Genomic DNA, 24,115 nt, shown 5'->3' with positions numbered 1-24,115 from the left:
TAGTTTTATTTTGCCATGATTGATATTTTTATTTGTTGCTTGTTTAATTGTTTTTGGTGTGGGTTTATTTTTGAAACACTGACAGTTATGCAAGGTATTTTTGCATTCATAAAAAAGGAAGGAACATTAAGCAGATAAATACAAGAGGGAGCCTTCACAAAGGCTGCTTAGGAGAAGTCTCAGTAGTCAGCGGAGCCTCAACAGTCGGCGGGGCCACAGAAGGAAGAGGTATCGGAGGTTGATCATTTGGAGCTTCACTACGCGGTACAGCCCCAGAAGACGAAGGCAAATGCTGTTGGAACAAACCCACAAACCTCCGATGATCAAGTAAAATCTGACCATCAGATTCCTGCATCTGGTCAATTTTCCTCTTCATGTTTGTGGCATAGTTGTGTGCGAGCTTGTGCAACTGTTTATTCTCATGCTTGAGCCCTCTAATCTCCTGTTTGAGACTCATCACTTCAGCCGCCAACGATTCAACTTGACGGGTTCGAGCAAATAGGCGTTGGGCCATGTTGGACACAAAACCCACACACTGCACACTAAGAGCCAGAGACTCCTTAACAGCCAATTCATCAGACCGTTTTGAAAGCAGTCTGTTATCTTTAGGAGTGACAAGGTTCCGGGCCACCACCGCAGCTGTCATATCATTCTTCATCACCGAATCCCCAACGGTAAGGGGGCCAGTAGGGGATATGAAGGATGGGCACCATATGTTGTCTGAAGAAGGCGGGACTGCCTCTTCACCAAGGTTCAAGTCAAAACGACGGTCGGAAGGGCCAGACATTTTCAAAGGTGTTGAAGAAAGAAGATATCAGACAAGTCAAGATATTAGAAGTGCAAGAAGGGAGTTTATACAAGCGCAAATTCAAGTGTGCTTTGAAATGAACTGCGTGCCTCTATAAAATCAACACTCGACGGGATTTTAGATATCGAAGAGGCGAGCTCAGAATTCAAAGAGGCCAATTCAAAAATCGAAGAGGCGCTAGCTTTCTCAAAAGTTGGGCTTGCTCAGAAAACCACGGGCCATCCTTTGTTCCAGATTTGTCCGCACTCGTCACATGCAACCTCTGCACTCGACGGAGCTCAGATTTCGAAGAGGCAAGCTCAGAAATCGGAGAGGCATCTGCTTTTCCAGACGTGTCAGCATCTCTCACATGCACGCTCAGCTTTGCGAAAATCACGGGCAGTTTGTCGAAGCACCGATTCCAGATATCAAAAAGGCATCTGCTTTATCCAGACGTGTCAGCATCTGTCACATGCACACTCAGCTTACGGAAATCACGGGCAATCTGTCGACGATTTCTGGTAAAGTAGAAAGCACGTGAAGTTTACTGTTCAATCATCCAACGGTTGCCGACAAGAGTGAAAGAACAGTACTGGTTATTATTTCCTATAAATGTCGACCTTCACCCTCCATGGCAAGGCAGACATACATAACCTTCCATCATTTCCGAGAATGCCTTTCCAACAAACCCTCTCGAGTCACTTAGTGTTCCTTATTCCTTGGGGTACCTCTGCAAACAACCCATCCAAAGCAAAAGTATTTCATATCATGAAGGTTGAAAGAAAGAGTATCTCATATCATGCTTTCTCCCTGTCCTTCTCCTTGTCGTTGTTTTAGGACAAGGAGAAAGAGAGCAATCAGTCAGCACTTGGTATCAATCTTCCGATCTGGAACCGACTGCCTGGAACCCCTTCCTGATTGCTTACCTAGCCTTGCTCTCGAGTACTCATCTTCATCATTTTATGCTTCCTCTTCATCTACCACATCTGCCTGGGGAACACATAAGGGAAGTGAAAATGATACCTCGAAGCATGTGGAGACAATTTGCCAATTCATCCTCAGCTAGGGACTAGGAGAAAGAAAGCAAGAGGTGGGCACTTGGAAAGATTGAAGAAAGAAACAGACCAACACCTCTACCTCGTGCCTGCCCACCGTGCAGAAGAAACAAGCAGAGAAGAATGCAGACTGCACAATCAAATCAACCCAGCAGAAGGAGTCTGATTTGAAACCAAGGAACTTTCATATTCCTCGCTCAGAATTCCAAACCAGTTCGAGATCAAAGCTGTGGAAAGATAACAAGATCATCTATCTCCAAAACCATATTTGCGTTCTTAAACTCGACTCTGTCTAATTTTTACTTTGCCATACTTGTCATGTTTATTCGTTGTTTGTTTGTGTGAGTTTATGCTTGAAACATTGAGGACAATGTTTGATTTAAAGGGGGGGGGATAACCATTGTTTTGCATGAAATTCGTAGGAGTTTATCACCCATTACTTCTAGTGTTGTTCCTTGCCGTTTTAAGTGTTTTTAAGCTGTTTTGGAGTGTTTCAGTGTGTTTTGACATAAAAATCCGAAAATCTCATAAAAATTTGAATAATTGTTTTTGTATGTTTATTTGTGTCTTAGGGTACCTTCCAACACAATGATGAGGATTTGGTTTTTAATTACATGACTGTTAAAGAGAGTTAAAAACATGGATGAAAATTTGATTTACTCTTTGGTGTATGCTTGGTTGTGGTTATAATTTATGAATTCACATGCAATCATAAAAGGAAAAATCAGTTTTTGTAACATGCTTGAAAGAAGGAACTCAAATGAATGCTACAACCTTGTGAGACTTGAGCCTAAACGTTTATTTGGAGAGTTAATAATATGTCTATCCTTGTTTTCTAAGTTGTTGCATGATCTCATTATTCTTTGCTTGGTTGCTACTTAGAAGGCGTTTCATCATTTAGTTCCAAATGCTAGAAGTCATGCCTATTTCATTCAAAGCATGTTATTGATTTGCATAACACATATTCAAGATGAAGTTGTTTAGTGAGCCAAGAGCCAAAAAGCCTATCCTGTTCATTATGTGTTTAAGTTTAACCCCGTTGAGCCTTGTGTATCCTATGTTCTTTGTTACCCACACTATCCTCACCTAGCCTAGATTAGGACCATTCATACCCTTGTTCTTGAAGCATAGTAAAGCATAATTTAGAAGGAATTCCTTTTGTTGAACTCTTGCAGAAAAACAAGTGTGGGGGAAGTGATTCTTGTGTGTGTGTGTATGCCAAAATCATTCATAAGGCATGGGTAGAAAAGAAAAATTCGTGAAAAATAGAATGAAAAGAAGAAAAGTTGTGAAAAAAGTGAAAAAGAGTTGAAAAATATATGAGAAAGAGCTCTAAAGTGTTGTTTGTTGAAGAAAGGGTCCAAAGCATTGAATTCGACCCTAAGTGTTGCATCAATCTTCCCTTTGTAATTAAAAGTTGATTCTGCATTCTAAAGTGATTTCCAGGTGTCTATTTCATTGCTTTGCTTGCTATCGCTTTAAGAACGTTTGTTATCCCTATCCTTTCTTTGTTAGCCATTACCCTTAAACCTCATTACAACCCTTAACTTCATCTTGAGTGTCATGCGTTTCAATATGTGGAGTTTGGAATTGGTATGAGCATATGGTGTCACTGGTTCTTGCATCTAAGTAGTAGCATTCCATTCATGAGATCATATCTAAAAACATGCTTAATAACTCCAAAAAATCGCTTTCTTTGTTATACATATATGTGAGTGTTCGTTTTCATGTTTACATCAATCTTCTCACATATAACTAGTGTAGGGTGTGTAGTCAGAAAATGTGTGAAAATAGAGAGTATCTTGTAAGGAATTGAGCAAATTCTCTAAGGCATGTTACTACATTCAAAACATCATTTTAATTGGTTAAATGTGAACTAGTAAGTGGTGACTGTGATTAAGTATGTGCTCAAGTGTGAAGATAATTAAAATATGTGGGAATAATGATTTTTAACATGTCATGTGCGTTGGAAATCCCTGAGGCAAACGTTGGAAGGTTTAGGTTGTGTTTTGTTTTCTTTATTTTGCTCGAGGACTAGCAAAAATGTAAGTTTGGGGGTATTTGATCACTCATATATTTCATGCATTTATACCATACATTTCTAAAGTCTTTGTGATGTTTTTGTGTTAAAATTGTAGCATTTTACCTTACCTTGTGTTAATGTGCAGTTAAATTTATTTTAGGATCACTTTCAAGCAAAATGGAGAAAAGGAATTAATAAAAACAAATCAGAGAAATGGAAGTGGAGCTTGTCTCCACAGGGTGATGTTTTGAAAGGATCATTGCCTTATTGTTTAAAGCAACAGAAAACAGATAAGAAAAAGAGGGAAAGGCACACAGGACAGACTGGCAGACAAAGAAGAGTGGAAGGAAAAGAATAAAAAAATAGAAAAGAATAAGCAGAAAGACAGAGCACGGCACAAAGATGGAGGGAAGAAATAAAGAGGAGAGATGATGGACTGACAGAAGGAAATAAAGAAAAGGAAAAGAATAAGAAATGGGGGACACAGACAGAAGATGACAGAGAGGAGAGAGAAGCACGGCAGAAAATAAAAGGGGGAAAAAGAGGGCAGTGCGGGAAGAGTGCGGTGTGTAGGAAGAAGCAGAAAGGCAGAGGAGAGGAAGTGAGGAGCAGAGAGCAAAAGGAACAGATAGCTCATCTTGCAAAAACGGGTGTCTTCTTTCTTTGTTATTTTTTTATGGATAATTTCTTATGTATTAATACAAGTATGTGTAACTAATTTATTTTGCTAGAGTGAGGCCATGAGCCGCAACATGAATACGTAGATTTATTTTTTGAAAGTCCTAGGATGGGTACTAATTTAATCTAGACTATAAATAAATTTCAACTTAATACCAATTTAAATTATGGCTTAAAATAATCAGTTATGCAAACTTAATCCTACACAAATATTCAGCACGAATATAAAGAGCACACACAAGATGTAGGATTTTACGAGGCAAAACCCACCACTGGGAAAATCCTCGGGCTACCAAGCCAGGAAGCACTAAGAAAGAAAGAATACATAAAGACTCACAAAACTCATTAACTAGACACTCATACCAGTTGGCAGCTTTGTCTCCGCGCTTTGCTACTCGATCTTTCTTCAGTCTTCGAGTTGAAGTGGCACGACACTAACGCAGCCGTCAATCACCTTTCCCTCGAACTTTGCAGGATGCTAACTCGATCATGCAGAATGTTTATATGATGAAGTGTTTGTTTGAAAAACAATCAATTACGAAAATCACAAGACACATTTCCATAATTGATATTCAACTTAAAACCCAAATGAAATCAGCATGAAAACAATATTTTCTCTTTTAAAAAACCCATGCTGTTGGAACCACAAGCTAACAGTAGTAATCAAATTGTTTTTCCATGCACACAAAAATCCCAAGCTAGTGCTTCTGAAAATGCTTTTGAATAAAAAACAATTTTTATGCATATATGGCTCACCTTTGCACGTCCCTGACTTTCCATATATATGCAAAAGCATTGGTCCCCTTGTTTTTCTTGATAAGTACTACAATGCAATCCATGTAGTTTAATAATTCTACCAACATGCAATCAGATAACTCCTCATGCAAACAGATAAGTCCTACCGACATGCAAACAGATAAGTTTTGAAAACATGTTATGAAAAACCAGTTTTATCACACGGTTTGAAAGACAGGATAATTTGATTCTAGAAAAGTAAAACACACAAGAATAAAAGTCCTAATCCAAATACAATAGTATATGGATATAGATGAATGTAGTGGGATGCATGCATGCAAACGTACCTGAATGAATATCGCGTTTTGGTAACATCTTCGCATTGAAAGTGTGAGAAACCTCCCTAGACTAAAACTATTACAATTGTAAATATGTAACAAGTCTAAGCTATTACAGACTCAGGCATTTTGTCAGGGATTGCCAATTTTACCCTAACAATCTCCCCCCTTGGCATTTCCTTGACAAAACCCTTAATTACGACATTTTAGAAATCTTAATCCTTATGCACTTAAGTCTGTAATCTGCACACAGTTAAACGAAACACCCGTGACGTACAAAAGATAGATGTTGCAAGAATATTAGGATGATCATTCAAACATATCAACATCACACAACGTTCATAAAAGAAAGGCTTTATTAAGAAATATAAAAAGAACATAATAGAACTCTCACAACTAAAATAAAAAAAACTTCTAGCTAAAAACTAACGCATCTAACTCTCTCCCTAAAAACCATCTTGTCTAACTCTCCCCCTAACTAAAATCTCTCCCCCTTTTTGGCACAGGAAAAGCCAAAGATAGAAAAGCAATCATCCTTGTCTGCACCGTCGTCATCAGTAACCCAGTAGAGATCTTCTTCTGGATCCGCTTCGGGATCTGCTTCAGGATCCGCTTCTGGATCCTCTTCTGGAGTAAGAGTGGGCAGCGGTGAGTGGTCCATAATGGGTGGACAAGGAGTACGAGGAGACGGTGGAACATAATCAGAACGGAAGTCAACCTCGTCATCAGAGGAAGAAATATGAATAAGAAGAGCAAACAAGTGGTTTGGAAGACGATGAAAACATTGCTCCAAAGCTGAAACGCGATGACTGAGATCAGTTGTAGAGGGCTTAATAAAACATTCCAGCAAAGAAAATTGCTTCCTCAGATCAAGCATTTGTTGGAAGACTGCTTGTGGAAAATCAACATCAGGCAAAGCTGAACAATCAGAGGAGGGAGAAAACAATCGACGTTTCGCAGAACGTGTACGGGGAGAAGAGAATGAAGGATTAATAGCAGGAGTCTTGCCTTTCGGAGCTTGAGAACATGCAGACTTGCGTGAGGGAGCCATGACAAACAAACAAAAAAAAACAAAAATGGTTGTGGACAACGTGCAATTAACAAGTGAAAAGCCCGACAATAAATAGGAGAGAAGGACAAATTGACTCCAATTGCAATTTCAAAGCAACTAAAAGACCAAAAAGATAAAAAATGAAACAGAATTCACAATGTAATGTCCACAGCAACATGATATAAAGAGGAGACAGCCAAAATCATCGGAACCATAGACATGCAATAGAATTAAACAAGCCAACTCAACAGCAACCCCGGAACTCTCACGGAATATTATCAAATATCACTCAAAGTGTTTGGGTTGAAGTGTTTACACTCGAAAAGAATCATTATATGAATACTCTACCATAGGCTTGCATATCAATCACATCTCCACACATCAATAACCTACCCTCAAGAGATAAAATAAGGTCTTACGAAGGAGTGTAACAGGAGTGGGGCACTGAATAAAGTTAAAAGGATAAGGAAGAATATAAGTCCAAGAAGCAATAGAGTTCAGGAAATATAAAATGGAAGAGAATTTGAAACAGAAAGAACCACTGGAGCAATAGATAGTGCTTTGCACAGTTTATATAGGCGTGGTCGTCTTGTTCAACTTTGAGATAGTAACCGCCACCATGTGGCAAACATATGATTCTTTATCCTTTTTTTTTTTTTTTTTTTTTTTTTTTTTTTTTTTGTTCAACTTGAGATAGTAACAACCACCATGTGGCAAACATACGATTCCACCATGTGGCAAACATACGATTCTTTATCCCCTTTTTTTTTTTTTTTTTTTTTTTTTTTAGGATATCTTTTCTTTATTTGGAAAGATGCTATCAGCACAACATGCTTGTCTTTAGTAGGGAAACAATCTGGAACTTTCTCCTTTAAAACCGATTGAAGCATTTGACTTTGATTATGCAACGTAGGGGAGAATCAGAGTATAAAAATATTGAAGGAGAAACGCAGTAATGTGGATATGAAGAGAGAATAAGACACTGGCTTAGAGAATAAGGCACTGCAAGTTCTAGAGCGTAAGTCCTACGTTTATCTCAAGAGGAGGGTAAGAAGTGATACAAAGCCTTGAGAGATCTCAAAGCAAGTTCTAGAGAGTAAAATCACATAAGATAGAGCACACAGAAACAAGGAAAAGTGCATGAAAAATGCATGCACTAAATGAAGGCTCAAAAGCTCACAGGGTGCGGAGTGTCTGGCAAGTAGTCATGTTTAATCAAAAAGCATACATATAATAGCAACCATCAAGGCAAAATATATCATGTTTAGCAGAGAATGGTGTGGACAAAAGTTGTGCATAAAAAAAATGGAATTTCGCTTTGTCAGTATTTTTATGAAAGAATAACTAGAAAAATGACAAGAGAAGAGAAAAATAATAATAATAATAAATAAAAAAAATAAATAAGTAAATAAATAAAAACAGAAGTTTAAGAAACACGACAGAGTCCTAATGCCTTTCGAAGAGTTTCAAAACGATGAGTGTCTAAAGGCTTAGTAAACAAGTCTGCAAGTTGATGTTCAGTGGCAATGTAATCCAGTACTAAAACCTTCTCTTCAACCAAAACACGAATGAAGTGATGACGAATGTCAATGTGTTTGGTACGAGAATGTTGAACAGGATTCTTGGAAATGTTTATAGCACTAGTGTTGTCACAGAAAATAGAGAAAGCATTTTGATGAAGGCCATAATCACGAAGCATTTGCTTCATCCAAAGCAATTGTGTACAACAACTACCAGCAGTTATGTATTCGGCTTTGGTAGTGGATAAAGAAACACAATTTTGTTTCTTACTATGCCAAGCGACAAGATTATTTCCAACATAGAAACAACCTCCAGAGGTACTTTTCCGATCATCAGCATTTCCTGCCCAATCGACATCGGAAAATCCAACAATTTCAGAATTGGTTTCAAAGGAATAATGTAGTCCAAACTCAACTGTACCACTCACATACCTGATGATTCTTTTGACAGCTTCCAGATGCGACTCTTTTGGATCAGCTTGATACCGTGCACAAGCACCAACGCTGAAAGAGATATCAGGTCTACTAGCAGTAAGGTATAACAAGCTGCCAATCATACTCCTGTAAAGTGTTTGATCAACACTTTTTCCATTTGGATCCTTGTGAAGTTTTGTGGTTGTTGCCATGGGATTGGGGACTGGTTTTGCTGAAGTTAAGCCAAACTTCTTAACTAGGTCACTAGCATATTTTGTCTGAAAGACAAAAATACCATCTTCAACTTGTTTGACTTGTAATCCCAAGAAAAAATTTAGTTCTCCAGTCAACAACGGTAAACCCCTCACATACTCTTTCTTGGAAAGCTTGATCAAATCCTTACAGTTCATGTGATCTAATCGTTTATGCCATAAATCCAAAACATCGTCAGTTGCTTTATTGCATATGTCAGGCACATGTAACTCATTTGCATTCACACAATAACAATTGTCCTTGGACCTTTTTCCTTCAAAACTGTCAACCTCTTTAGCAACCTTTACACTACATTTCAACTTATTGAAAAGTACTTTAGCATCATCATCGTCACAAATTTGACTAATGCTAATTAGGTTAGCTTTAAGTCCATCTACTAACATGACATTTTTTAAGCATGGAATTCCTAGTGTTTTGATTTCTCCTTTTCCAACGATCCTTGCTCTTTTTCCATCTCCAAACGTGACTGCTCCATTTTTGCACTCCTCGGTGAAAGTTGTGAACCATCTTTTGTCTCCAGTCATGTGCCTTGAGCAACCACTGTCTAGATACCAAGTATCAGACTGACAAGATGAGAGAGCAGTGAAGGCCACCAAGCATGTAAGATTGTCTTCCTCAGATGAAGGTGACACCTCATCCAACAGACAAATTTGAGTCTCTTTTCTTCTCCACACTTGCTTTAAGTTTGGAGTAAGGAAGTTAGGCATTATTTTTGAAATTTTATTCATTCCCTTTGGGTGAGCAACAAATCTCCCTTTGAGATTTGATTTTTCAGAAATCCAAGAAGTAGTGTGTTTAGTTTGATTTTCCTTTCGAAGCTTGTAACACCTAGGTCTGATATGTCCTATTTTTTCACAGAAGTGACAGATAGGAATAAAAGTTTTTGACCTAATGAACTTCTTTGAATCAACAAAATTTCTCACGGAATTTGACTCTTTTGTAGTGATACACGAATTTCCAAAAGGTTCATCACTACTCACTTTCCTGCTAGGTTCTTGTACAGCTTTGACAAACTTGGTAATAGAAGTGGAAGAACTTCCAGTTATATCAAAACCTAGACCGCTTCGATCACCTGAAATCTTTCCATAGCTCAACATTTTTTCAATTTTGCTTGAGCCAATGCTAAACACTTCAACTTTCTTCTTTATGTCATTCAATTCACTTTCAAGACCTTTGTTGTCTGATGCTAGCATATGTAACTTCTCCAACATTGACTCTCGTAGCTTTTCTGCATGTTCCATTTGAGATTGATGCTCGATCTCTGCTTCCTTCTTCTCACTTTCAAGCTGCACGAGTTTATTTTTCAGTTCTTCATTTTCCTTCTTCACTTTCATGGTGATATCATAAAGTGCAGTGTACTTTTGTAAGACTTCTACAGAGTCAGGCTCTTCAACTTCCGAATCATCAGTCTCATATCCTTCAAAATTTCCAATAAATGCAACCACTTCCTTATCATCTTCAGATGCCGTGTCTTTGTCTGACCCATTGTCGCTCCAAGTGGAAGTTAAAGCCTTGTTCTTTTCATCTTTCAGCCTTTTAAGAGTATTGGCACATTCATGAGCATGATGTCCATACCCTTGACACTCGAAACACCTATCTTTATCATTCCAACTTTTCTTTTCACCAAGTTTGACAGACTTGGGAGTATTTCCATGAGAGACATCTCTAGAACGAGGGACTTTGGAGTTTGAATCAAAATTGTTTCGACTTTCATGTCCCCTAGAACTTCTAAGCTTCAAAAATTTCCTAGCTTGTTTGGTAAGGAGGGCAAATTCGTCTTGAGTCAAGGTTTCAAATGGATCCTCATTCATTTTTTCATTATTGACTTTAAAGGCAACATTTTTCCCTTTCTTGCCTTCTGTAAAGTCGGACTCATATGTTTGTAGGGATCCAATCAATTGTTCTAAATTGTAAGTGTTCAAATCTTTCGATTCTTCTATAGCTGTCCTTTTTGCATGAAACCTTGAAGGAAGAGATCTTAGAATTTTCTTAACAACCCTATGCTCTGGAATGCTATCACCAAGATTGTGACAACCATTGACAATTACACTAAGCTTAGCATAGAAGTCAGAAAAACTCTCATCATCTAGCATTTTGATATTTTCAAATTTTGTGATGAGATTTTGAAGCTTGGATTCTTTGACAGTAGAGTTACCTTCATGAGTAACTTCAAGAATATCCCAAGCTTCTTTTGCCGTTATGCATTTACTAATGTAGTTAAATTGCTCAGGCGAAACGGCAGTAAATAACGCATTCAATGCCCTTTGATTGAATGTGCTAAAGCAGCGTTCTTCTTCGCTCCATTCCCTTCTTGGCTTAAGCAACGACATGGTCACCGAAGACTGTCCTTCGCCTTTGGTTTCTTTAACTATTGGAGGTTCCCAGCCTTCTTCAACCGCAAGCCATACTCTGTCGTCAAGCGCCCAGAGAAATGATTTCATCTTTGCCTTCCATGCAGCGTAGTTGTCACCATCAAAATGTGGTGGATGAGAAACTGAACCCATAACACGATTCATCCTAGACTACCCACGGATCTCACTAGATATTTTTAGTGACCTGCTCTGGTGCCAATTGAAAGTCCTAGGATGGGTACTAATTTAATCTAGACTATAAATAAATTTCAACTTAATACCAATTTAAATTATGGCTTAAAATAATCAGTTATGCAAACTTAATCCTACACAAATATTCAGCACGAATATAAAGAGCACACACAAGATGTAGGATTTTACGAGGAAAAACCCACCACTGGGAAAATCCTCGGGCTACCAAGCCAGGAAGCACTAAGAAAGAAAGAATACATAAAGACTCACAAAACTCATCAACTAGACACTCATACCAGTTGGCAGCTTTGTCTCCGCGCTTTGCTACTCGATCTTTCTTCAGTCTTCGAGTTGAAGTGGCACGACACTAACGCAGCCGTCAATCACCTTTCCCTCGAACTTTGCAGGATGCTAACTCGATCATGCAGAATGTTTATATGATGAAGTGTTTGTTTGAAAAACAATCAATTACGAAAATCACAAGGCACATTTCCATAATTGATATTCAACTTAAAACCCAAATGAAATCAGCATGAAAACAATATTTTCTCTTTTAAAAAACCCATGCTGTTGGAACCACAAGCTAACAGTAGTAATCAAATTGTTTTTCCACGCACACAAAAATCCCAAGCTAGTGCTTCTGAAAATGCTTTTGAATAAAAAACAATTTTTATGCATATATGGCTCACCTTTGCACGTCCCTGACTTTCCATATATATGCAAAAGCATTGGTCCCTTTGTTTTTCTTGATAAGTACTACAATGCAATCCATGTAGTTTAATAATTCTACCAACATGCAATCAGATAACTCCTCATGCAAACAGATAAGTCCTACCGACATGCAAACAGATAAGTTTTGAAAACATGTTATGAAAAACCAGTTTTATCACACGGTTTGAAAGACAGGATAATTTGATTCTAGAAAAGTAAAACACACAAGAATAAAAGTCCTAATCCAAATACAATAGTATATGGATATAGATGAATGTAGTGGGATGCATGCATGCAAACGTACCTGAATGAATATCGCGTTTTGGTAACATCTTCGCATTGAAAGTGTGAGAAACCTCCCTAGACTAAAACTATTACAATTGTAAATATGTAACAAGTCTAAGCTATTACAGACTCAGGCATTTTGTCAGGGATTGCCAATTTTACCCTAACATTTTTCAATTGCTTAAGTGTTGTTACATGCTTGCTTTTATATTTTCAATCACTGAATTAAACTATCTATGTACCTTGATGCTTGATCACCATTAGGATGCTTAGAAAAGTTATCGGATGCAATTTTGAATGAATGTCACGTTAAAATTGGTTGTGCTTCTTGTGATTGAGAATTGTACTCTCCTAAGGTAAATATCATGCTCTTAGGGATTACATGGTTTAACAAAAGGATTTTCACCAAGATTAATGAATCACTCATGTTTATATTTAATCCAAACGTCATGGATAAGTTGCATGTAGTGGTATGCGTTTTAGCTTGAATGTCACAAGGAAAATCCAACCTTCAAAGCATGTGTGTTTTCAATTATTTAAGCAATTGGAAGAGCTACGTAAGAGTGTTGTTGGTAAAGGTTGAACTCTAGCATATTGTCAATCTATTTTTCTTCAATCATTTATTTTATCTTGAATTTTCTCATTTACTTGTTTTGTTTAGTTGAATCATTATTCCTATAAACCAATTCCCATTTTAGATATTTGTTTAAGTCACATCCAGTAGTATTTAGTTTCGTCAAATTAGTTTAGTTCATAGAGTTAAATAAGTTAAATACACAAAAACTCGTAAATTGTTTATATCAGTCCCTGAGGAGATCGACTTTGCTTGAGCCATTCTATACTATAAACACTTGTTCTCTTGCAAGAATTTTCTATGGTTTAACCCTTTGTTTTACAAGTGGTAAAATAGCTATCAGTCGTTATGTCTTGAGGGGGTGCAAAATAGAAAAGGTGAGTGAATCATAATTTATATTAGGGTTAATCTCAGTTTACTACCCTGAAGTTTCATGATTTCAACATTTGGTACGTGAAGTTTTTTTCATCCTAGAGTCATACATCAAGTCTTAATTTTGGGACAATTTCGTACCTCCGTTAAGTTGGCTGTTAAGTTAGCCGTTAATTGATAACATGGCGTCCATGTGGACAATGACTAGGCACCACGTGTCAATATGGCCCACGTAGATATTAAAAAATTTTAAATTTTAAAAATAAGAAATTAAAAAAAAAAAAACTAAAAACCTAAAAATTAAGAAACTAAAAGAATTGTTCTTCACCATCTACATTTGGAACCCAGAACCCCAGAACGAAAACCATATGTTTTCAATGAAACCCCGAGCCCCAAAAATATGACCCAGAACAAAAACCTTCGAAACCCTGGTAGTGCGCCGTCACCCACTCCCCCTTTGTCTCGATCGTAATTTTCACCATCTTCAGACCTTTTCCATCAAATAAGGTGACCAAGATGAGGAATCAAATAAGGTGACCAAGATGAGGAATGCGCCTTGGGCCTTGGTGCAGGGGACAAGGCGGAGGAACTCCTCGATGGTGCCAGACTTGTTGAAGAGACCAAAACGTCGATTTTGGAGAGGGCGGCGATGTCGCAGTGGAAGGCATCAAGAATGGAAAGGAAGCCGGAGCGGATGTCAAGGGATACGAGGGTTTGCGAGAGAAAGTCATGGGTTTTTTTATATGAAAATACCCATAATTTAAGCAGCCCTCTTCAATTTGGGCAACTAATATATACACGAATACTCATAATTTCCCGCTGCAATTCCTGGGTTTTTCTCCAAATTTGGAAAGAAAGTCTCAACCTTTGTAGATCTTGGGTTTTTATGCTCAAACTCAAAGAAAATTGAAGGAGAGGAAGTAGAGGGAGATGAAGGAGGGTGATCGTTAAACGGGGGCAAATTGGGGGTTCTGAGGCGGGTAAGAAATGTGGGTTTGTAGAGAGTCATTGATTTGGTTCAAAGTTTCTGAGATTTGGATTCATGGAGTGGAAGAATTACGAAGAGAGAAGATTGGATTTTAATTTTTTTTTTTAGTTTTTTAATTTTTAATTTTTTTAATTTTTTAATTTTTTAATATCTACATGGGCCCATATTGACACGTGGTGTCCAGTCATTGTTCACATGGGCGCCACATCATTAATTAACGGCTGACTTAACAGTCAACTTAACGGAAGTACAAAACTGTCCCAAAATTAAGACTTGAGATATGACTCTAGGTAGGGGTGGGTTCAAATAACCGAAAACCGAAAAAAACCGAAAACCAAACCGAACCGAGGCCGAAAAAAACCGAACCGAAAAAAAACCGAACCGAAACTGCCAAACCGAACCGAACCGAATCTGGCTGGTTCGGTTTCGGTTTTTAAGGTTCGGAAACCGAACCAAACCGAACCGAACCAAAAAGATATATATATTTAATTTTGTTTCAATATTATAAATAATTTAGTGATACAATCATAACAAGACATAACCAGTTACCAAGTTGGTTTGCTTGAAACTCTTCAAGCCCCTGCGCATGGGTTCGAATCCTCATGCCTCCAGGGTTTCAGAAAAGTTTTTTAGTTTTTTTTAGCTATACAAACCTTTTAAGTTTTAACCTAGCCGCACCTTTTATTTTTTTCATTCCTCTCTTCTCTCTCTCATTCCCTGCCTCATCTCTCTCACTCTCTCTGTCTCTCTGTGAAGAGCTTCATCGAAGCCGAACGCGAGGCTCGCGAGAAGGACGAGAAGGACGAGCAGGTTTGTCGCGCCAATCAAAGTCGGCGGGAAGATCACCAGTGGGAAGTATCGGGGCCTTGTTAGCGTCGGCCGGAAGCCAGAGGCGACATTTGAGTCCGAGAAAGTTCCGGCGAAACTCCTTGGGAGTGAGATCGGAGAACTTGGTGACGCCGTGGACCGCGGTAGGGTCGAGCGCCTGGTGCCGCTTGGCGCGACAGAGGTTGGCCTTGAAGACGCCGAATCTGTAGTCGTGCTCCTCCTGAGTCGCGTAGGTCTTTCCGAAGGTGGCTTTGAAGCTGGAGAAATGGCGCTCGGCGTGGAGGAGCTGATCGTCGTCGGATTCCAAAACGACTTGTTGGATGAGAGGGTCGACGTCGTTGGGAACTGCGACGGAGGCGAGTGCGGAGGATAGGAGAAAGAGAAGGATGAGGAGGGAGGCGAGATGATCCATTGTTCGTGGTGAGTTTGAGGAAGTGAATGGAACGGAATTTAACTGGAGTGGGAGATAAGCAGATCTTTCTGGTTTGGTTGGGGTTTTGCTTGGGTGGGCTTCCGAGAAGATGGTGAATTTGGGCTGAAAAAAACCGAAAAAAAAACCGAAACCGAACCGAAAAAACCGAACCGAAAAAAAAACCGAACCGAAAAAAAACCGAAAAAATTGGGGCCGAACCGAACCGAACCGAAATTTCGGTTTGGTTTCGGTTTTGGCAAAAAACCGAACCGATAAGAACCGAACCCAGCCCTAACTCTAGGATGAAAAAAATTTCATGTACCAAATATTGAAAATCACAAAACTTCAAAGTAGTAAATTGAGATTAACCCTTTATATTAATACTAATAATAGGAAAACCATTTTATTTCAGAACATACTAACCCCCTGTTTTGAAAACTCATATATATAATATTACATATAGGTTTTTTTTTGAAAACTCTACATGCCATGTAAACATTCATGAAATCAGTATGTAAAAAACCGTGTTCAGAAATGAATATCGCCGCCCAAAGGCAAATCCAAAAAAATACATCATATTGTACTCTTTAGGGGTATCATAGTCGCCCGAAGGCAGTACCTGTCCATCACCTGAATGTGAAGTTGTACGACACTGGGTTATGCCAGTGAAGAAAACCATGCTCCATCATCTGAAGGTGAAGTTGTACGACTCCGGGTTACGTCGGAGAAGAGGATATATAACATCACACACCGACACTGGCCCCGGGCTAGTGAAGTTAGGGGTATATCATCAATATCATCAACTCATCATTCGCCCAAAGAAAGTACTTGTCCATCACCTGAAGGTGAAGTTGTACGACTTCGGGTTACACCGGAGAAGAGGTATTTACATACATATCTTCAACTGTGTCTTATGGACATAGACATCTACATACCAGCGTTGTGTGGATGTGTTGTATGATAACCCGCTAGATAAGCACCGAAAACATACCTAAAAACTCATATCAACTCCGGAGTGCACAAGCTCAAAGCCTCAATTCATAAATTCAAGATAGCACATATTCATAAATCCATAAAATAAATCATATTAAAAAGTCATGGAATTTCATATATGAAAATCCAACCATACATAATTTTTCGTAACATAAGTCTGATAAATCATAATATTCTGTAAAAGCAATTTAAATAAATCATAAGTATGGAAATCCGTAAAATATATTATAAAACATGCTCCATTCATGAAATATGCAATGCATGCAAACCTAATATTTTATGAAAACATGCAACTTTAGAAGGGGTCCACTCACAAGTATTCCACTACTGGAGAGCCGCTTGAACTAGGGTGGACTGGATCACTTCCTACCAATGCACCTAAACACAAATGAAGACCATTTAATAAAACTCTATTAAAATGGTGGAATTTAAGAAAATGGATAGCGGATTCGGATTCGGCACGTCGAAAAACTCAAAACGGTGCCTCAGGTTCCCTCACGTGTCGCCACAGGACGACGGCCCAGAAGGCCACACGCGATTTGAGTAGCCAGAAAAGTTATCGGCCCCACAGTGGACAGCGGCGGAGGCGTGTGTGTTCCAGGCACCGGCCCAAGAGGCTGGGTTGGGATCCGTGTCGGATTCGGGTTTGGGCCTGGGTTCTGGGTTAAGGTTCTGGGCCAAGGGGTTTTGGCCAATCTTGATTTGGGCTTGGGTTAGGTTTAGTGGGTTAGGCCTAGGGCTAAGTGGGTTGGATTTGAGGCTGGGTTTCAAGTTGGATTGAGGGTCACGGGTCAGGTTGACCTGGTTCCAAGTCTTGGGTTCGGCCGAAATCTGGGTAAACCTTCCTGAGCTTTGTTTGAGCTCTAATAAACACCATTCATAATAATTCAAAACCCAAAATGAAGCTTAACACGAAAGAAAAAGGTTCGTATCGTTTTGGAGTTATGTAGTGGCTACAATTGGCTGAAGATTGGCTTACAAACCGTCGGGTCTCATCGGGAAATATGGAAAATGCTTCTCGAGAAATTTTCATGTTTAAACCATCACTAAAACCATTTTTCATTCAACCACTAACCATTCTAAACTACTAGGGAAAAAGATCGAAGGGTAGATCAACTTACCTTCATCGGGGAAAACTCTATTTGCACAGTGATGAGAAGGAGAGAGAGTGAGGTCAGAGAGGTGAGGGAGAGAAGAAAGGGTTCGAGTGGTGATGATAGTGGTGTTGCGGTTGTTGTCTGTGTGTATGTAAGTATATGTGTGTGTGAGTTCGGGGAGAGGAGAGGAAAGTGAAGACGAGAGAGAGAGAGATCACGGGAAGGAAAGGAAAAAGGGTATCAGAAATGGGGAAAATAGACGCCACGTGTCAACCATGTAGAGGTCTAAAGTGGGGAAAAATCTCCACTTGCAAAATTACCAAACTACCCCTATTGTTCAAAAATCGTAGAAGCTTCGTTTTAGCTCTAAACTTGATTTCGATCATGCCTACGCATTTGTATTGATGAGAACTATAGAAATAAAATGAATGGAAAATTATAACATGTCCAAGGATGAAAGTCAACGAAAGTCACATTTCTCGTCAATAGGGGTATTTTTGTAATTTTACTAATTATAACGCAAATTTCGAAGTGGGTTGTAATAAGAAAAATGTCCAGTACATTAAGTGGGTCATTATAGAATCCAAATCCATGCAATTGATTTTATAACAGTTGTTGCCGCACAGTGTGCGATTTGTGGCGAGCTACTAGCAAATGTTGTACTCCAGCTTCTCAACTTCCATGGCTAATTAATCATCCATTCTTCTTCCTACGACCTAAAAAATCATTCATTCTTCAGTCTAGTTAACATATTAACAATTTCTAATGCAAATGAAATTTAAGAAAAACGATTTTGTTTCTAAAATTTCTCGGTGAAGAAATCAGGGGAAATGAGCTTCTTCCCAAACCATTAATGAAAGAAAACTACCACCAAATCGTAATTCTAATTAAACACAACTTACATAAGTTTGGGAAGAATCCTCTTTGGATCATTTCGATCTGAATTCCGCAGACCAAATAATCTTAGCCGTTCACGTAAAATTGTGCGGCTGAGATCACTCTTCCTCTTCAGCTTTGTCACTCTTTCTTTTTCTTCCCAAATAAATTCTCTGTGGTCAATAAATTACCAAATAACTAGAATAAACCTTACTTTGAAATCAATTTTGTATGATACAATTTGTAAGTGCTGATATTTTTAAGGGAGTTTTAACAAAAAGGGCCTAACACTATTCATTATTAATCAAAAGGACATTTTGTGTATGAAATGTCTATAATGGGTCAAACTCTTTTCTTTATTTACTCTTGTGCCATTATTTCTTTATTATAGCAGGGTTCACAATGATGTTGACATTTATGTCTGATCAAAATACATTATTTTGCATGATGTTATTCAACTTATGCTAATTTGCTGCCAACACTTCATGCTTCCATCATGTTGTCAATGTTATGCAGCTTTTCTTCTGTCAAATTGTTCCAGTACTGTTCATCACCTTATACTAGCTTTGCATCTCTTTCTCTATCTTCTTTTACTTTGTAATACATATCTTCTGTTTCGCCTTTGAAATTTTGAGCCTTCCAATATGGCTAATGATGGGCTTTTAACTTGCTGTAAATATACATTTCTTCTTCTTTTGCTACTAATATCATATCATACCTAAAATCTTCAAACTCATCTAAGGCTAACATTTGGATCCTTCGAAATCTTAAAATATTTTTGTATGAAGGAGTCCACTTGTGTAGGGAGATAAGGGATAGTCTGAATGACTCTTCATTAATCATGGCTATATGCATAGCTTTCTCCTTATGCATATGTATATACCAATCTGAAAGACTACTAATAAAACTTATGCACATTTCTTTCTACTTTTCTAGATAATCTTCTGTTACTTTTATAAGCTTTTCAAGAAATGATCCTAGTTGGGAAATATGGTTAATAAAGATTTTATCAAGATAGCCAAACTGTAATAGTAAAGCCAGGGTAACTTCTACTACATTATTTTTTTTCTGATGCTCATAACTAAAATGTCATGGTCTAAAATCTCTCATGTTAATCCTGGCCATAACCATGCTAACTTCTGGTTTATAAATACAACTCTCTGTACTATCACAAAGACATGGTGGATACATCTTTGTAATCACTACAAGAAAACATGGCTTAGGTGGCGACAGACATTCGCCACATAAACAAGAAAATTCGTCACATTTGACTATATGTGACGAAATTCCAGCGTCACAATTTTTGTCACATATACACAGTCACCTATAGTCGTGTGACAAATTTTAAATTCGTCACATATTTATAGTATGCATGACGCTACTTGCGTCACTTAGTACCAATATGTGTGACAAAGTATGCGTCACAACATGCAACATTATGTGACCTATTTTTGTGTCTCGTATCAAATTTATATGTGATGCTTGTGTCGTCACCCAATATGATGCCATAATGATATAGTTGCACTTAGCAACGTTGAAATCGTCACATATTCCTTTGATATGTGGCACAAGTTAAGTCACATATGTTTAAATCAAATACCTATTTAGGAATAATATTGACAAATTAATTGTTTTTCCTATTTCATAATCTAGAATTGCAGTTCATAACAATTATAGGTAATACTTCATATTTTCATTAATCAACTGCACATAAGTTGAATACATTCACCAAGTGTACGTCCCAAAAATTAAAGTCATGGTACCCTATCTCAAAAGAGAAGTCTAAAACAGCTTAGTGCTAACAAAAGACAGCTTCAGGTACTAACAAAATAGAAGCCTGCTATGCCAGAATAATGAAGGGCATTAACACTTATAGACAGCTTTGGTGCTATTATAGGCAGCTTTGGTACTAAGAAAAGAGAAGTCTAATACACATTTAGGTGCTAACAAAAGAGGTATACCATGTGGAAACTTGAAACTAACAGCAAAAGACATAATATCAAAATCAGTCATCTTCCAAATCATGTTCTTCCAGCTCAGGATAAGTATTTTCACCCTCTGAAATATCACCATTTGATTTCGTAAAGTTGTTGTTGGTCTTTCCCTGACTTGCAGCCAAAAAAGCCTTGATTTTTATGAATATATTTTCATCAACATTCTGTAAATCCAATGGAGCTTTTAATTGTTCATTTTCCTGTTGCAATATGAGGAAACCATTTGATAGAAGCTTGATCTGAGATCTCATATTAGTTAACTCAGAACTTGAAGCCATAGAAGAACCGCAACCATAGGTATATGTTCAAGGAAAAACACCTACACCATTAACAGATTTTCCCTTCCTCCCAAGGTTTTCAACCATGATTCCAAACTCATCATCCAATGACATATGTATGGAATCTAATAGAGTACCCTCAGGTGCTTCTTCAGTCAGCTTCTCCCTTAGTTCATCATTCTTTTTCTTCATGTTATCCTTTCATAATAAAATAGAAACAATTCAGTTTTTTTTTTTTTTTTTCATTTCAAACATATCTAGCTATAATATGCTTAAGAAAACACAACTTGATTGCTTGTATGTGATCATGAACTTATTTAGAAGGAAACCACTAAGTATAATCAGTCTGTATATACAATTTGTAGCTTTTGTTTTAATATCCAACTCATTTGAAATGACTAAACTGAATGGCTCATGAATAACTTACATATTTGTCTTGAGTAACATCATTGATCCACTTGTCATTCTTGTCTTTGCGGAGAGCTCCCCAATTGTCAATCATAGCTAATGGATCTCATTTCTGCTCAATAATGAAGAAACATGCATGAGATTGCATAATGAATTATTATAAGTACTTTAATTTCATTACCATGTGAGCCTTCCTAATATGTTGGATGAATGGCATTGCTCCTCCCTTGTGATGATACTTTTGTTTCTTCTTATTATCAGAATTTTTCTTTGAAAGCTCCTACATTAATTACACATGTGATAGATGACAAGCAAAAGAAGAGTTAGTATTGTAGACATGTACAATTTGGAAAGCTCCTACCTCCCAGACTTGTAATATATATTCATGTGGTTGAGTTGTACATGCATATTCATTCAAATTTAACAGAATACTAGTATCTAACATCTTTTCCAATCAGTTAGATTCTAATTTTCATAAACACTATATAATACATGTAAAAGCACCTATATATTAAATAAGCTGGTAACATTTAATAGATTATCTATTAAACGATATGGGATAATTGATGCTGCATATGGATATTAGACGAAATGGGGTGACTAATGCCACATATGACTGATGCTACATATAACTGATGTTATGGGGTGATTGATGCTACATATAATTGATGATGCATCAGTTACCCCATATCGTCTAATATTATCACAGCTTTATATTAAAAAAGATTGGATAGGATACATGCCAAAAAGTGGGTAGTAGCGTAAACATTATCGCATAACCAGTCCCAATGACTCTTTGGTATCCCATTCCATATCTAATCGTTCGACAGCTTAGCTCGTCCTCTTGCAGGTGTTCCACATGAAAAGTAATACTTATACAACTGGTGCCTAAGCATAGAGTCCAACTTCACCATCTTCTTATCAACATATTCAATAATCTTCAGATGGGATAGGTCCACCACAAATAATACCCTTGTTAAACATAAAATATACGAGTGAGTGCTTGAAATTATTATGAATAAACTAAATTAAAATCAAACTCACAAGCAACTTATCCCGGAATGTCCTATTTTCTTGAGTTAGACCTTCATCCATTTCTCGTAGCAAACTGGTGAATGAGTCCGAACAATATTCCCTATCTCGGTAGTGAAAAAAGCTGATACAACCAGATCATTTGGAACTTGAAGTTTGAAATCAAAGATGACCGGCATCTTCTTCCCACAATTGGCCTCAAAAATATTGTGGAGGCCTTTCCCACATGTCTTTCCACATGTCATCTTTTTTGCAGTGAAGTCAAAATCTGTCTCTATAAATTTTAAAAATATATATATCTGATCAATGTTATAACACTTGTTTAAAACAACATTAATAAGAAGAATTAAATTAACTATAATTAGCCTTTCTCAAATACCTACGTTCATGTTTGTTGGCTCTTCAGGTGAATGAGCATGTGGTGGAAGAGATGGTGATGGTGGTGGAGGAGGTGGTGGTGGCGATGGAGAAGGTGGTGATGGTGGATGCGGAGGTAGGACAACCCTGACCCATGTCACCCTTTTTTCTCGTTGCATAGAAGTCATCTAGTAAATTGGAAAAGGAAAAATAATAACAGACTAGCATCATAAATAAATATCATTATAAGCATATCGAAGACTCTCATTGCACAATCTCAAGTTGAGACTTTCAAGTGCTTTCCCTTTATAACTAGTTAATGTTTGTATATTGGTTGTTATTATATTTTTCTCCAACTATGTGTAGTGGAGTGTTTCTTTTCATTATTGTATCTCGGGTGGCACAGCTCCTCATGGACCTCACTCTGTCCGAGCTCTCCTTCCCTCTTTCCTATTAATAGGTGTGTAATCTTGTAATGATCATCAAGCATGAATATACAAAGTATTCAGACAAAAAACTACTGAAGTATTCAAATACTCTAGTAGCAAATTCAACAATTTATCCATCTATCATAATTCATATCCATACTGAAATTCAACGAATGTAGATGAACATCATCAATTAAGTGAAAAAAAAAATGTTATGACAAACTTTACAAGGACAAAGCATCTGATTGTTCTGGTCCGTATAGCGACAAGCAGTGTGAATGAATGATTGGACCCCTTCTCTAATAATCGGAACTAAAGTGATTCCGACAACAAATCCATTGTCTATCTTCAGTACTAGTATTGGGCCTCAAATTTTGACATAATTCAATAGGTTGCCATAACAATTTTTCAAAAATTTGTTAAGATAGACATATAACATAACACAAATATGAATGTCAATAAACTGAATTCCATAAATTCAAATAACAGGAAATTCAAGAGCAGCTAGATGCTAAACAAACAAGCAGGGCATTAAGTATTCACACTGATATTGAAAACCCTAATTTAGAAATATACATCAACATCATCCTAAAATTTAATGAAAAACTAAAAATGGAAAAAAATCTTCCACCCCAATAACACGAGCAAGATTTCCATAGCTAGGGTTTCTCCAATATCTAGAAAATCCAATACATAAAATTAAAAAAAAATTCAAAATTTTCATGATTAAGACAAAATTCTAAGAGAGAAATAAAAAAAATGTAGTAATTTCAAGAGAGAGAGAGAGAGAGAGAGAGAGAGAGAGAGAGATATTTGAGTACCTTTGGATAAGAAATTGGGAGAAAGGGTAACTGAGATACTAAGTCGCCTTAGGTCAAAAGAGAGTAGAGTGTGATAGCAAGCAGCGAAGGTATGGGGAAGACGAAAGAGCGATGGTACTCGCCGCCACCAGCAGTCAGTTGGCAAATTTGGGAAAGGTGAACGTCGGTTAAGAGAGGAAGTGGAGTGAGAGTAGAACATATGAATTCTAACGAGTTGGGGCTTTTGGATTTTATTTACTTTTAT

The 24,115-nt window shown here is 37.5% G+C and overlaps 2 protein-coding genes across 2 annotated transcripts in view; one reads left to right on the top strand and one right to left on the bottom strand.

Annotated features, from left to right (window-relative positions):
• The window catches only part of LOC126582745 (agamous-like MADS-box protein MADS1), a 102,708-nt gene extending 98,406 nt beyond the window's left edge, over positions 1–4,302 (top strand). Inside the window, exon 10 of the transcript XR_007609574.1 lies at positions 4,289–4,302. The gene's annotated coding sequence lies outside the window, so the exon portion shown is untranslated. The remainder of the gene's footprint in view (positions 1–4,288) is intronic.
• A 10,790-nt stretch (positions 4,303–15,092) lies between these two features.
• Positions 15,093–15,625, bottom strand: LOC126582746 (cysteine proteinase 15A-like). Its single transcript, XM_050246929.1, has one exon. It carries the CDS (start codon positions 15,585–15,587, stop codon positions 15,108–15,110), a length of 480 nt encoding a protein of 159 aa, XP_050102886.1. The 5' UTR covers positions 15,588–15,625; the 3' UTR covers positions 15,093–15,107.
• Between the last annotated feature and the right edge of the window lie 8,490 nt (positions 15,626–24,115).

Source organism: Malus sylvestris, chromosome 9 (assembly GCF_916048215.2).
Source record: "Malus sylvestris chromosome 9, drMalSylv7.2, whole genome shotgun sequence".
In the NCBI taxonomy this organism is placed as follows: domain Eukaryota; kingdom Viridiplantae; phylum Streptophyta; class Magnoliopsida; order Rosales; family Rosaceae; genus Malus; species Malus sylvestris.
This window is presented reverse-complemented; position numbering and strand designations above follow the sequence as displayed.

Coding starts and splice junctions, on each gene's coding strand:
- LOC126582746 (XM_050246929.1), bottom strand. CDS start 15,587: ATGGATCATCTCGCCTCCCTCCTCATCCTTCTCTTTCTCCTATCCTCC.